Source organism: Oncorhynchus clarkii, chromosome 25, assembly GCF_045791955.1.
Source record: "Oncorhynchus clarkii lewisi isolate Uvic-CL-2024 chromosome 25, UVic_Ocla_1.0, whole genome shotgun sequence".
NCBI lineage: Eukaryota > Metazoa > Chordata > Actinopteri > Salmoniformes > Salmonidae > Oncorhynchus > Oncorhynchus clarkii.
Window position 1 is genome coordinate 41195032 of NC_092171.1, and position 15512 is coordinate 41210543.

The 15512-nt window shown below is 44.3% G+C and overlaps 1 protein-coding gene across 1 annotated transcript in view; it reads right to left on the reverse strand.

Annotated features, from left to right (window-relative positions):
• Positions 1 to 2993: 2993 nt before the first annotated feature.
• Positions 2994 to 15512, reverse strand: part of LOC139383551 (N-lysine methyltransferase SMYD2-A-like) — a 41763-nt gene continuing 29244 nt past the window's right edge. The window contains exons 7-12 of the mRNA XM_071128129.1: positions 15385 to 15487; positions 14757 to 14867; positions 12582 to 12702; positions 6265 to 6439; positions 5101 to 5209; positions 2994 to 4709 (exon numbers count right to left, since the gene is read on the reverse strand). Coding sequence (XP_070984230.1) covers positions 4626 to 4709; positions 5101 to 5209; positions 6265 to 6439; positions 12582 to 12702; positions 14757 to 14867; positions 15385 to 15487 — 703 coding nt within the window. The 3' untranslated portion in view covers positions 2994 to 4625. The remainder of the gene's footprint in view (positions 4710 to 5100; positions 5210 to 6264; positions 6440 to 12581; positions 12703 to 14756; positions 14868 to 15384; positions 15488 to 15512) is intronic.

The following is a 15512-nucleotide window of genomic DNA, read 5'->3' on the forward strand; positions in this document are numbered from 1 at the left end:
GAGCGGATTACAGACTGGGACAAGGAAAGGTTGAAAATAACCCTGAATATGCCTGCCAGCTGAACTGCTCTGAGAACGCTCCCTGGAATACCTTCTAGCCCCCTGTTAACCTGATTAAATACCTTCCTCGTGCCGGCCTTAGAGAGCGGGATCACCCAGTTCTCTGGGTTGGTGGGGGGGGGGACTCACGCACGGCACGGTGTTGTTATTGTCGAAGCGTGCATCACATACATTGCGTTTGTCTGGAAGAGAGGCATCGTTGGGCGGATCACGGCTGGGTCTTCCTTTGTAATCCATAATAGAGACTGTAGCCCCTGACACATGGGCAGGCATCAGAGCCTGTGTAATATGATTCCACCTTATTCCTATATTGTCCTTTTGCTAGTTTGATGACTCTGCGGAGGTCGTAGCAGGACTTCCTGTACTTGTTCCTGTCCTCAGTCGTAGCCTCTTGGTAAGCAACTCCAGTGTATATTTGGCCTTGTGTTTTAGGTTATTGTCCTGCTGAAATATGAATTTGTCTCCCAGTGTCTGTTGGAAAGCAGACTGAACCAAGTTTTCCACTAGGATTTTGCCAGTGCTTAGCTGTATTCTGTTTATTTTTATCCTAAAAAAACTCCCTATTCCTTGCCAATGACAAGCACTCATAACATGATGCAGCCACCACCATGATGGTACTCAGTGACGTGTTGGATTTGCCCCAAACATAACGCTTCGTATTCAGGACAAAAAGTGCATTTCTTCGTCACATTTTTATCAGTTTTACTTTAGAGCCTTGTTGCAAACAGGATGCAGTGGGGTTGCCACACCAATTAAATTTTTTTAATTTTTTTTATTAAAATACAAATATAGGTTATTGTATGGGACTTATCAATCTTTTTGCGAAAGATAATTAGAAAAATAAGTGTTTTTGTCTGGGATTTTTACGTGTAGGTTAGGCGGGCTAATGCCAAGGGGGACTACTGTGAGGCTAATGTAAACTAACTTGCAAAAACAGAGAAAGACAAAAAAAAAAAAAAAATCTCATTCCAAAGGAAAATTCAGCAGCTACACAAAAAACGCGAGTGGAACAACAAACTAGGACGAGGGAAATAAAACACCTTGATGTTTTCCTTGAATACGGATTTAACTTCGTCGAAGTAAAAGTGGGGGAGCAGAGGCCTCACTGTCTCATATGTTCAGTGTCTCTGGACAACAACAAGAGACTGTAGCCAACGAAATTACAGCGGCATTTGGAAACCAAGCATCTGGTTGGCAAAACAAGATACTTTTGACAGGGGATGGATTGTCAGAAGAGCGTGATAAGGAATGTGGCCTGCACACCAGCAAGTGTCCCGTCTCATCTCCAAGCCGTAATCTATTGGGGAATAGCAGGCTGCCATTGACATAGTTAGGACAGTGACAGCAGACAGCGCAGTGTCAGATACGTCCAACGAGCAGCTGATGTCCCGATTCAGGGAGTCGGAGTTTGCCATACAGTTGGATGAGGCAACGGATGTGGTGAAGGAGGCCTATTTTTTTTGTTGCTTTTGTGAGGTTCAGGACATTGGTTTGTTCTGTAAATCAATCAAAAAAGGAGGGGCAACTGGGCATGGAGTTATTTTTAAATCCTGATTGATTTTTTCCTTGAGAATGATTTGAAGTGGGATACCTGTGGTGTTATCTACACAGATGGAACCCCGGCTATTACTGGGTTCGCCCGGAGAATTAAAAGCAACAACAACAACAACAACAACAACAACAACGACAACGAAAAAAGACTCGTAATGTGCAGTGGGAATCACCACCGGGAAGCACTTGCCACTCTGGGTAAAAGAAGAAGAGCTGATATCAGATATCTTTGAAAAGCTGAACTCCCTGAATCTGTCTCTGCAATTTGTCAGAAGCCCAAGTTTTTTTTTGAAATGTTCCCGAAAGAAAGGTAGAGCTGTGGAAAACATCACTTGAGAACGGACACAATACCATTCTACCATCTCGCTAGTGAACGATGCCACTTTATTTTTATTACCTTTATTTAACTAGGCAAGTCAGTTAAGAACAAATTCTTATTTTCAATGACGGCCTAGTGGGTTAACTGCCTTGTGCAGGGGCAGAACGACAGATTTGTACCTTGTCAGCTCGGGGATTTGAACTTGCAACCTTTTGGTTACTAGTCCAATGCTCTAACCACTAGGCTACCCTGCCGCTAGTGAACGATGCCATTGGCGATAATGAGTGATTACTTGACAACCTTGAAGTCCAGTCTGGAAAAATAAGTCCCAGAGAACAGCTCCCAAGATTCAGATCAAGATCACTCACCCCTTTCTGGTGGACATCGTCATCTCTCCATGGAAATCCAGGATCAGCTGACCTGTGAACTTCAGTTGCAAAGACAGCGAGTTCTGGTTGAAATCTGACACAGACTACGCAGCTCTCACAAGATATAGTCAAATCAGAGCTCTCCTGCCATTCGAATCAGCCTACCTGTGTGAGCTTGGCTTCTAATGTTTTTGGCCGTGTTGGAAAACCAAGTACAGATCCAGGCTTGAAGTGGAGGACAACCTTGAGACTTTCTGTATCCAAAATATCTCGAAGAAGAAGAAGAAATAATGAGGATTTTCTGAATGAGGCCATACATGCTCAAATATGAGGTCATCAATCCATTCAAAATTATTTGCTGAATTGAATTGATTAAATAATTTTGCTCAAAATGCCAAGAGTGAAGAGATAACCACATCATGATATATAGGCATTCGATGCCTGACTGCACAGTCGATGATGTGGCAGGAAACCATTGGTTGATACATGTCGTCGGGTAGGAACTCAACCAGTGCGTGAGGTGTACTATTTCTGCTTCCATTTCCCCAGGAAGTACCGGACTTCCTCCTCCTTTTGGTTCATCCGAGGATCATTATGATATTCATAACAGATCAAACTGAATAAAAAAGGAGTTTGTTTCAAAGGAGAAAAGAAGGTTTGTAGACCATACAAGTGAATAAACAAACAAAACAACATTCTCTGTTTTCTGTTTTATTTGGGTTTCCATGTCTGATGTCCGACACACTCAAACCAACCACAGTACAGAGGGGAAGTGAGGTGAAGTGGAAGTCGTCTCTAAGCCAGACGTTTTCTGAACTCAGTTCTGGGGATCTCAAAGTTTTGGGGTTTTTGGTCCTAATATATATACCATTCAGCAGACGCTTTTATCCCACGCATGCATACGTTTTACGTATGAGTGGTCCCGGGAATCGAACCCACTACCCTGGCGTTTACAAGCGTCATACTCTACCAACTGAGCTACAGAGCACTACACAGCCGTTTCAAATAAGCAGAGCTTGTTATTGTGTTGATTATTTGAAATAGTCCGTAATGCTAGGGCAACAGCAGAAACATGCACCCCTTGGGGTTCCCAGGAAAGAGATTGTGATCCAGGGCCAGGTATGTTTTCATTCCCCTAAAGGTTTAGGTTAATATTGAGGGTTTTACAGTCATCTTACTAGGCAGAAACTGATTAATCAACGTTGTTTCAACAACAACAACAAAATCTATGTGATGACATTGAATGAACGATGTGGAAAATTACTTCCCTTCAGGGTTGGGGGCCAATTCCCATATCAACTCCAGTCAATTCAGGAAGCACGTTGAAATTTATATTCTAGCCAATGAGAAACATTTGAAATTTGATTTACTTTTGGAATTAAAACCGAATTTGAGGGCAACCCTGCTTCCTTACAGGTCGGTACAAAGACTACAACCCTGCTTCTCTACAGGTCGGTACAAAGACTACAACCCTGCTTCCTTACAGGTCGGTACAAAGACTACAACCCTGCTTCCTTACAGGTCGGTACAAAGACTACAACCCTGCTTCCTTACAGGTCGGTACAAAGACTACAACCCTGCTTCCTTTCAGGTCGGTACAAAGACTACAACCCTGCTTCCTTACAGGTCGGTACAAAGACTACAACCCTGCTTCCTTACAGGTCGGTACAAAGACAGTATATGAGAGAGAAAACATGCAACACTTCTGATTTTATAAAACAGGCAAAAAGGACAAAAGTTGTTCAACACGGTTCGTGTTGTAAGACAAACGCAAATGATTTAAAGTTCGGACATATTCATAACAATTAATGATTTATTTTTTTTGGTATTGTTCTCTCACTTTGCTACCTTGTATGAGAGGAGAGAAACCCGTCATCGCTTTAATACAAACGTCATTTGTAAATTCACGAGTTCATTTTTCATAACAGTTTAGGCAGATACGAGGCTAGTCCAGGCCAATAACAAAACTAAAAACAAGACAACTGTCCTTGCCAGTTACAGCAAATACTGCTAGCCAGTACATAAAAACACCCTAGACACGTACTGTCTAAGACAACCGACAAACAGAAATACCGGGGTCACATTGTCTCTTTCACCGACTGGTTAACTGCCTGCCTGCATGACAAACAAAAAATAACTGATTTGACCAGAGACCGAGAGGGAGATGGAGAGAGATACACATAAAAAGAGAGGTATAGGATGCATGCCGTGCAGCTGTTTAGTTTTGTAGATTTAAAAAAAATATGTTTTTGTTTGCCCCAGGATTTGGAGAAGCCCTTTGTGCTCTCTTCCTCCCTCACTCCTTCCTCTTCTTCTTCACCTCCTCCTTATTTCAGCTCCTCCACCTCTTGTTTGACCTCAGTTACGTAGTGGTGATCCTTCCCATGAGCCACTTCCATGATGGCGATCGCCTGGACAGGAAATCAGGAAGTGACACGTTACACATTAACGTTTGTTGGTCGTCACTATCTAGCCAAGTTACAAAGACCCTGCCTATTTCAAAAAACTATATATTTAAAAAAAAAAAACTGGTTTTAAACCTAACCACTCTGAAAAGCGTATGCCTAACTTTGAATTATTATTATTATTTATTTTTCATACATTTTTACGATTCAGCAAATTTGGACTTTGCAGCTTGGACATTTAGTGGGAACCCTAGGTCAGGGATATCTGACTACGCCAGAGAGCTACAGAAATACAAACCCTGGGTATTCCATCTCTGTAGTAACACACCTGATTCAATTGATCAATGTGTGTGTGTGTGTGTACTTCCTGAATGCCCTGGTGAATGACAGGGTTTACCTTCTTTAATGCCTTGACTCCCTGGGTCTTCCTCTCAAGTCCCAGGTAGAGACGGCCCAGTTTCAGGTACATGGAGGCCACGTTCAGAGAATAGGCTGGGTAGTGGACACTGGAAACACAGGAGAGATGAAACAATCAATCAGAGAGCAGGCTGGGTAGTAGACACTGGACACACAGGAGAGATGAACCAATCAGAGAACAGGCTGGGTAGTGAAATGTAAACGCTGTTTACAGAATTTTTTATTTTATTTGGGGAGCGCGTTTACCCAGCTTTTGAAGGAAAATGCATTGAAAGTAAAGGGAGACTTCCTTCACTCAGAGGGAGACTTCCTTCACTCAGAGGGAGACTTCCTTCACTCAGAGGGAGACTTCCTTCACTCAGAGGGAGACTTCCTTCACTCAGAGGGAGACTTCCTTCACTCAGAGGGAGACTTCCTTCACTCAGAGGGAGACTTCCTTCACTCAGAGGGAGACTTCCTTCACTCAGAGGGAGACTTCCTTCACTCAGAGGGAGACTTCCTTCACTCAGAGGGAGACTTCCTTCACTCAGAGGGAGACTTCCTTCACTCAGAGGGAGACTTCCTTCACTCAGAGGCAGACTTCCTTCACTCAGAGGGAGACTTCCTTCACTCAGAGGGAGACTTCCTTCACTCAGAGGGAGACTTCCTTCACTCAGAGGCAGACTTCCTTCACTCAGAGGGAGACTTCCTTCACTCAGAGGGAGACTTCCTTCACTCAGAGGGAGACTTCCTTCACTCAGAGGGAGACTTCCTTCACTCAGAGGGAGACTTCCTTCACTCAGAGGCAGACTTCCTTCACTCAGAGGGAGACTTCCTTCACTCAGAGGGAGACTTCCTTCACTCAGAGGGAGACTTCCTTCACTCAGAGGGAGACTTCCTTCACTCAGAGGGAGACTTCCTTCACTCAGAGGGAGACTTCCTTCACTCAGAGGGAGACTTCCTTCACTCAGAGGGAGACTTCCTTCACTCAGAGGGAGACTTCCTTCACTCAGAGGGAGACTTCCTTCACTCAGAGGGAGACTTCCTTCACTCAGAGGGAGACTTCCTTCACTCAGAGGGAGACTTCCTTTACTCAAAAATAGCGTTTCTTGTACACATGAATAAGTCTCTTTGGATAAAAGCGTCTGCTGTATGTTTTAGTCACCTGTATGGTTGAATGATCTTCTCTCCGTAGCTCATGGCTCCGTCCCAGTCCTGCATGTACAGACAGACTCCCATGGCCTGGTACATCATGTGAAGCACGTACACGTTAGTGTCTGCAAATATAGAGCTCATCTTCTCCTGGCTCAACTCACAGATCTCCAGCAGGTCACTAGGGGGTGCTAGAGGGTCAAGGACTCAATACAACAGATTATTTATTTATTTATTTCACCTTTATTTAACCAGGTAGGCTAGTTGAGAACACCTTTATTTAACCAGGTAGGCTAGTTGAGAACACCTTTATTTAACCAGGTAGGCTAGTTGAGAACACCTTTATTTAACCAGGTAGGCTAGTTGAGAACAAGTTCTCATTTACAACTGCGACCTGGCCAAGATAAAGCAAAACAGTGTGACACAAACAACAACACAGAGTTACACATGGAATAAACAAGCGTACAGATAATAACACAATAGAAAAATCTATATAGAGTGTGTGCACATGTAGAAGAGTAGGGAGGTAAGGCAATAAATGGGCCATAGAGGTGAAATAATTACAATTTGGCATTAACATTAGTGACAGATGTGCAGAAGTTGAATGTGCAAGTAGAAATACTGGTGTGCAAAAGAGCAGAAAAACAAAACAAATATGGGGATGAGGTAGGTAGTTGGTTGGATGGGCTATTTACAGATGGGCTGGGTACAGCTGCAGTGATCGGTAAGCTGCTCTGACAGCTGATGCTTTAAGTTAGAGAGGGAGGTAAGAGTCTCCAGCTTCAATGATTTTTGCAATTCGTTCCAGTCATTGGCAGCAGAGAACTGGAAGGAAAGGCGGCCAAAGGAAGAGTTGGCTTTGGGGACGACTAGTGAAATATACCTGCTGGAGCGCAGTGCTACGGGTGGGTGCTGCTATGGTGACCAGTGAGCTGAGATAAGGCGGAGCTTTACCTAGCAAAGACTTATAGATGACCTGGAGCCAGTGGGTTTGGCGATGAATATGAAGCGAGGGCCAGCCAACGAGAGCATACAGGTCACAGTGGTGGGGCTTTGGTGACAAAACGGATGGCACTGTGATAGACTGCATCCAGTTTGCTGAGTAGAGTGTCGGAGGCTATTTTGTAGATGACATCGCCAAAGTCAAGGATCGGTATGATAGTCAGTTTTATGAGGGTATGTTTGGCAGCAGGAGTGAAGGATGCTTTGTTGCAAAATAGGAAGCCGATTCTAGATTTAATTTTGGATTGGAGATGTTTGATGTGAGTCTGGAAGGAGAGTTTACAGTCTAACCAGACACCTAGGTATTTGTAGTTGTCCAGCGATCGGTTAAGAGCATGCATTTCATTTACTAGCTTTTAAGAGCAGTTGGAGGCCCCGGAAGGAGAGTTGTGTGGCATTGAGGCTCGTCTGGAGGGTAGTTAACACAGTGTCCAAAGGGCCAGAAGTATACAGAATGATGTCGTCTGCGTAGAGGTGGATCAGAGAATCACTAGCAGCAAGAGCGACATCATTGATATATACAGAGAAAAGAGTCGGCCCGAGAATGTAACCCTGTGGCACCCCCATAGAGACTGCCAGAGGTCCAGACAACAGGCCCTCTGATTTGACACACTGAAATCTATCAGAGAAGTAGTTGGTGAACCAGGCGAGGCAATCATTTGAGAAACCAAGGCTGTTGAGTCTGCCGATAAGAATGCGTGATTGACAGAGTCGAAAGCCTTGGCCAGGTCGATGAAGACGGCTGCACAGTATTGTCTCTTATCGATGGCGGTTATGATATAGTTTAGGATCTTGAGCGTGGCTGAGGTGCACCCATGACCAGCGCTGAAACCAGATTGCAGAGCAGAGAAGGTACGGTGGGATTCTAAATGGTCGGTAATCTGTTTATTAACTTGGCTTTCGAAGACTTTAGAAAGGCAGGGTAGGATGGATATACAGTGGGGCAAAAAAGTATTTAGTCAGCCACCAATTGTGCAAGTTCTCCCACTTAAAAAGATGAGAGAGGCCTGTAATTTTCATCATAGGTACACTTCAACTATGACAGACAAAATTAGGGGAAAAAAATCACATTGTAGGATTTTTAATGAATTTATTTGCAAATTATGGTGGAAAATAAGTATTTGGTCAATAACAAAAGTTTCTCAATACTTTGTTATATACCCTTTGACAGAGGTCAAACGTTTTCTGTAAGTCTTCACAAGGTTTTCACACACTGTTGCTGGTGTTTTGGCCCATTCCTCCATGCAGATCTCCTCTAGAACAGTGATGTTTTGGGGCTGTTGCTGGGCAACACGGACTGTCAACTCCCTCCAAAGATTTTCTATGGGGTTGAGATCTGGAGACTGGCTAGGCCACTGCAGGACCTTGAAATGCTTCTTACGAAGCCATTCCTTTGTTGCCCGGGCGGTGTGTTTGGGATCATTGTCATGCTGAAAGACCCAGCTACGTTTCATCTTCAATGCCCTTGCTGATGGAAGGAGGTTTTCACTCAAAATCTCACGATACATGGCCCCAATCATTCTTTCCTTTACACAGATCAGTCGTCCTGGTCCCTTTGCAGAAAAACAGCCCCAAAGCATGATGTTCCCACCCCCATGCTTCACAGTAGGTATGGTGTTCTTTGGATGCAACTCAGCATTCTTTGTCCTCCAAACACAACGAGTTGAGTTTTTACCAAAAAGTTCTATTGTGGTTTCATCTGACCATATTCTTCTGGATCATCCAAATGCTCTCTAGCAAACTTCAGACGGGCCTAGACATGTACTGGCTTAAGCAGGGGGACACGTCTGGCACTGCAGGATTTGAGTCCCTGGCGGCGTAGTGTGTTACTGATGGTAGGCTTTGTTACTTTGGTCCCAGCTCTCTGCAGGTCATTCACTAGGTCCCCCGTATGGTTCTGGGATTTTTGCTTACCGTTCTTGTGATCATTTTGACCCCACGGGGTGAGATCTTGCGTGGAGCCCCAGATCGAGGGAGATTATCAGTGGTCTTGTATGTCTTCCATTTCCTAATAATTGCTCCCACAGTTGATTTCTTCAAACCAAGCTGCTTACCTATTGCAGATTCAGTCTTCCCAGCCTGGTGCAGGTCTACAATTTAGTTTCCGGTGTCCTTTGACAGCTCTTTGGTCTTGGCCATAGTGGAGTTTGGAGTGTGACTGTTTGAGATTGTGGACAGGTGTCTTTTATACTGATAACAAGTTCAAACAGGTGCCATTAATACAGGTAACGAGTTGAGGACAGAGGAGCCTCTTATAGAAGAAGTTACAGGTCTGTGAGAGCCAGAAATCTTGTTTGTTTGTAGGTTACCAAATACTTATTTTCCACCATCATTTGCAAATAAATTCATTAAAAATCCTACAATGTGATTTTCTGGATTTTTTTCTTCTCATTTTGTCTGTCATAGTTGAAGTGTACCTATGATGAAAATTACAGGCCTCATCTTTTTAAGTGGGAGAACTTGCACAATTGGTGGCTGACTAAATACTTTTTTGCTCCACTGTAGGTCTGTAGCAGTTTGGGTCTAGAGTGTCCCCCCCCCCCCCCCCCCTTTGAAGAGGGGGATGTTCGGGAATCTCAGAAGACACGAAAGAGAGGTTGAACAGGCTAGTAATAGGGGTTGCAACAATTGCGGCAGATCATTTTAGAAAGAGAGGGTCCAGATTGTCTAGCCCGGCTGATTTGTAGGGGTCCAGATCTTGCAGCTCTTTCAGAACATTGGCTATCTGGATTTGGGTGAAGGAGAAATGGGGAGGCTTGGGCAAGTTGCTGTGGGGGGTGCAGGGCAGTTGACCGGGGTAGGGGTAGCCAGGTGGAAAGCATGGCCAGCCGTAGAAAAATGCTTATTGAAATGATCAATTATTGTGGATTTATCGGTGGTGAAAATGATTCCTAGCCTCAGTGCAGTGGGCAGCTGGGAGGAGGTTCTCTTATTCTCCATGGACTTTACAGTGTCCCAGAACTTTTTGGAGTTTGTGCTACAGGATGCAAATTTCTGTTTGAAAAAACTAGCCTTAGCTTTCCTAACTGCCTGTGCATATTGGTTCCTAACTTCCCTGAACAGTTGCATATCACGGGGGCTATTCGATGCTAATGCAGTACGCCACAGGATGTTTTTGTGCTGGTCAAGGGCAGTCAGGTCTGGAGTGAACCAAGGGCTACATCTGTTCTTAGTTCTACATTTTTTGAATGGGGCGTGCTTTTTAAGATGGTGAGAAAAACACTTTTAAAGAATAACCAGGCGTCCTCTACTGACGGAATTAGGTCAATATCATTCCAGGATACCCGGGCCAGGTCGATTAGAAAGGCCTGCTTGCTGAAGTGTTTTAGGGAGCGTTTGACAGTGATGAGGGGTGGTCGTTTGTCCGCGGACCCGTAGCGAACACAGGCAATGAGGCAGTGATCGCTGAGATCCTGGTTGAAGACAGCAGAGGTGTATTTAGAGGGCCGGTTGGTCAGGATGACATCTATGAGGGTGCCCGTGTTTACGGATTTAGGGTTGTACCTGGTAGGTTCCTTGATTTGTGTGAGATTGAGGGCATCTAGCTTAGAATGTAGGACAGGCGGGGTGTTAAGCATATCCCAGTTTAGGTCATCTAACACGAACTCTGAAGATAAATGGGGGGCAATTCACTCACATACGGTGCCCAGGGCACAGCTGGGGCCTGAGGGGGGGTCTATAACAAGCGACAACAGTGAGATTTATTTCTGGAGAGGTGGATTTTCAAAATAAATGTTTGGGCACAGACCTGGACAGAACTCTGCAGATCACTAGGGTGGTGCTAGAGGGTTAGAGACTCAATACAGCACATAGATCACTAGGGTGGTGCTAGAGGGTTAGACTCAATACAGCACATAGATCACTAGGGTGGTACTAGAGGGTTACAGACAATACATCACATAGATCACTAGGGTGGTGCTAGAGGGTTAGACTCAATACTGCTTCCACCAGTCCAATGAGCTCACAGTATAAAGGGTATAAAGAGAGGAGAAAGGGAATTTGACTGTGGGCTAAGGTTCATAACAGGAGTGATGTGTGTGGAAGGGAAGATAGTACTGGACCTACTGGTACTGGACCTACTGGTACTGGACCTACTAGTACTGGACCTACTAGTACTGGATCTACTGGTACTGGACCGTACTGGACCTACTGGTACTGGACCTACTGGTACTGGACCTACTAGTACTGGACCTACTAGTACTGGACCTACTGGTACTGGACCTACTACAATCAATCAATGTATTTATAATGCCCGTCTTACATCAGCTGATATCTCAAAGTGCTGTACAGAAACCCAGCCTAAAACCCCAAACAGCAAGCAATGCAGGTGTAGAAGCACGGTGGCTAGGAAAAACTCCCTAGAAAGGCCAAAACCTAGGAAGAAACCTAGAGAGGAACCAGGCTATGTGGGGTGGCCAGTCCTCTTCTGGCTGTGCTTGGGTCTACATGGGTCACAAACAACACAGGAACTGAATACCTGACATTTCCATATTTCCATACCCCCCCCCCCCTCTGTCAATCAAACCTCCCCTCCCACACTGTATCCAGGTACTGTGGTAGCAGCCATAAGAGCACAGATAAAAATGACTCCTACAGAGTTAGGTATAAAAGGGTCAACTCTTGTTCTTTTATACCGATTGTTGTGCTCTTTTCATACTTATCAACTTGTCTGTTGATTCGCTTAGCTCATTTACTTCACGCTGTTGATTCGCTTAGCTCATTTACTTCACGCTGTTGATTCGCTTAGCTCATTTACTTCACGCTGTTGATTCGCTTAGCTCATTTACTTCACGCTGTTGATTCGCTTAGCTCATTTACTTCACGCTGTTGATTCGCTTAGCTCATTTACTTCACGCTGTTGATTCGCTTAGCTCATTTACTTCACGCTGTTGATTCGCTTAGCTCATTTACTTCACGCTGTTGATTCGCTTAGCTCATTTACTTCACGCTGTTGATTCGCTTAGCTCATTTACGCTGTTGAGGAAGAGAGGCAATTATGCATTTCACTTTACCACTCACTATATTGTGCACGTGACAAATAAACTGATTTGAGCGAGGGAGAGAGAGAAGGAGGGAGAGAAGGAGAGAGAAGAGGTATAGAAGGAGGTATAGAAGGAGGGAGAGAAGGAGGGAGAGAAGGAGGGAGAGAAGGAGGGAGATAAAGTGAGTGTGGGGATGGAGAGAGCGAAGGAGGGAGAGAAGGAGGGAGAGAAGGAGGGAGAGAAGGAGGGAGAGAAGGAGAGAGCGAAGGAGGGAGAGAAGGAGGGAGAGAAGGAGAGAGCGAAGGACGCGTAGAAAGTAAGAGGTGTACAGTAGAGAAAAGGATATTCTTGTAGTGCTTAGCTCTACGGAACTCTTCAATAACATTCCTGGCATAGCGAACCATCTTTCTGACCTCCTCTGGCTGTGGAGGAGAGCTCAACTTTTGAAGCGCCATCTTACCTCCATCCTAGAGACAGTGGAGAGAGACAAGAGACACAGAAGAGAGGAGAGACAAGAGACACAGAAGAGAGAGATACAGAAGAGAGACAGAAGAGAGAGACGGGAGACAGAAGAGACACAGAAGAGAGAGACAGAAGAGAGACAGAAGAAAGAGAAGAGAGACAGAAGAGACACAGAAGAGAGAGACAGGAGACACAGAAGAGAGAGACAGGAGACACAGAAGAGAGAGACAAAAGAGACACAGAAGAGAGACAGGAGAGAGAGACAGAAGAGACACAGGAGAGAAAGACAGAAGAGACACAGAAGAGAGAGAGACAGAAGAGACACAGAAGAGAGAGACAAAGGAGAGAGAGAAGAGAGAGAGACAGAAGAGACACAGAAGAGAGAGAGACAGAAGAGACACAGGAGAGACAAAAGAGACACAGGAGAGACAAAAGAGACACAGGAGAGAGAGACAAAAGAGACACAGGAGAGAGAGACAAAAGAGACACAGAAGAGAGAGACAAAAGAGACACAGAAGAGAGAGACAAAAGAGACACAGAAGAGAGACAAAAGAGACACAGGACAAAGAGAGAGACAGAAGAGAGAGAGAGACAGAAGAGACACAGGAGAGAGAGAGACAAAAGAGAGACAGAAGAGAGAGAGAAGAGAGGGACAAAAGAGAGACATCTGAAACTGAACGAAATGAGGGCTAGAATGGCTCCAGAGGGGATTGCATGTATTCTAGTTTTCACACGAGGACACGCAGATCAATAACTAACACACACACAGCTGCAGTCTTCTTTACTGCAGTGCGTCTCACACCTTTACTGCAGTCACAGTGTGTGACCCACCCAGTTTTAGGAATTGTCCTTGTCTTGTATGGAGAGGGAAGAGGAGAAGGTTAGCCCTGTTCCTGGAGAGATACCCTCCTGTAGGTTTACACCAGGGCTGCTTGTAGTAGTAGTAGTAGTAGTAGTAGTAGTAGTAGTATTATTATTATTATTAGTGGTAGTAGTAGTAGTAGTAGTGGTATTAGTATTAGTGGTAGTAGTAGTAGTAGTAGTGGTAGTAGTAGTAGTGGTAGTAGGAGTAGTAGTAGTAGTATTGGTGGTAGTAGTAGTAATAGTAGTATTGGTATTGGTAGTAGTATTGGTAGTAGTAATAGTAGTAGAGGTAGTAGTAGTAGTAGTAGTAGCAGCAATGGTAGTAATAGTAGCAATACTAGTAGTGGTAGTAGTAATACTAGTAGTAGTAGTAGTAGTATTGGTATTAGTAGTAGTAGTAGTATTAGTATTGGTAGTAGTAGTAGTATTGGTATTAGTAGTAGTAGTAGTAGTAGTAGTAGTATTAGTATTGGTAGTAATAGTAGTAGTAGTAGTATTGGAAGTAATACTAGTAGTAGTAGCAATGGTAGTAGTAATACTAGTAGTAATACTAGTAGTAGTAGTAGTAATACTAGTAGTAGTAGTAGTTGTAATACTAGTAGTAGTAGTAGTAGTAGTAGTAGTAGTAGTAATACTAGTAGTAGTAGTAGTAATACTAGTAGTAGTAGTAGTTGTAATACTAGTAGTAGTAGTAGTAGTAGTATTAATACTAGTAGTAGTAATACTACTACTAGTAGTAGTGGTAGTAGTTGTAATACTAGTAGTAGTAATACTAGTAGTAGTAGTAGTAGTAGTAGTAGTAGTAATACTAGTAGTAGTAGTAGTAGCAATGGTAGTAGTAATAGTAGTATTGTTAATAGTAATAGCATTGGTAGTAGTAGTAATAGTGGTAGTAGTAGTAATAATAGTAGTAGTAGTAATACTAGTAGTAGTGGTAGTAGTAGTAGTGGTAGTAGTAGTGTTTTCATAGGCTGTGTGCTAGTTACAGTGACCCCGTATGGTCTGGTTTGTACATCTGTGGTTACTACGTTATTGTTTTTGTACTGTGGTTACTACGTTTGTCTGTGGTTACTACGTTATTGTACTGTGGTTACTACGTTATTGTACTGTGGTTACTACGTTTGTACTGTGGTTACTACGTTATTGTACTGTGGTTACTACGTTTGTCTGTGGTTCCTACGTTATTGTACTGTACCTTAGACCGCGTGGCACACTCATTACACACGCAGGTAAAGAAGTATGAATCCCTCAGTCTCTCGTTCCTGTCGTCTGTCGGGTAGAGCAGGTCAATGTAACTGTTGAAGATCTACACAAAGAGAGAGGAAGGGTTAACAGGACAGACACAGGGAGAGAGAGAGGAAGGGTTAACAGGACCTCTACAGAGAGAGAGAGAGAGGAAGGGTTAACAGGACCTCCACAGAGAGAGAGAGAGGAAGGGTTAACAGGACCTCCACAGAGAGAGGAAGAGGAAGGGTTAACAGGACCAGGGTTAGAGTTCAGGTTTATTGGGTGTGTGGTATGGTGTGTGAGTGTTCAGGGTGTGTGGCTTGGTTCTTTTATCCTTGTTTGAACCTAAAAACCCTAAAAAGTAAAGCAAGGAAAATCCCCACGAGGATAGAAGAGCATAACGTGTGTCTCAGCGTGTGTGTGTGTGTCTCAGCGTGTGTGTGTGTGTGTCTGTGTGTGTGTGCGTGCCTCGGCGTGTGTGCGTGCCTCGGCGTGTGTGCGTGCCTCGGCGTGTGTGTGTCTCAGCGTGTGTGTGTCTCAGCGTGTGTGTGTCTCAGCGTGTGTGTGTCTCAGCGTGTGTTCAGGCCAGGTCTCACCTCGTCTCCAGGCTGGATGTCCTGCACGGCTCGTACCTCAGCTACTGTCCCCTTATAGGTGACGATGACGTTAGGACTACAACTATGGTTCATCAACGCTACACTGGAGGGAGAGAGGAGAGAGGGAG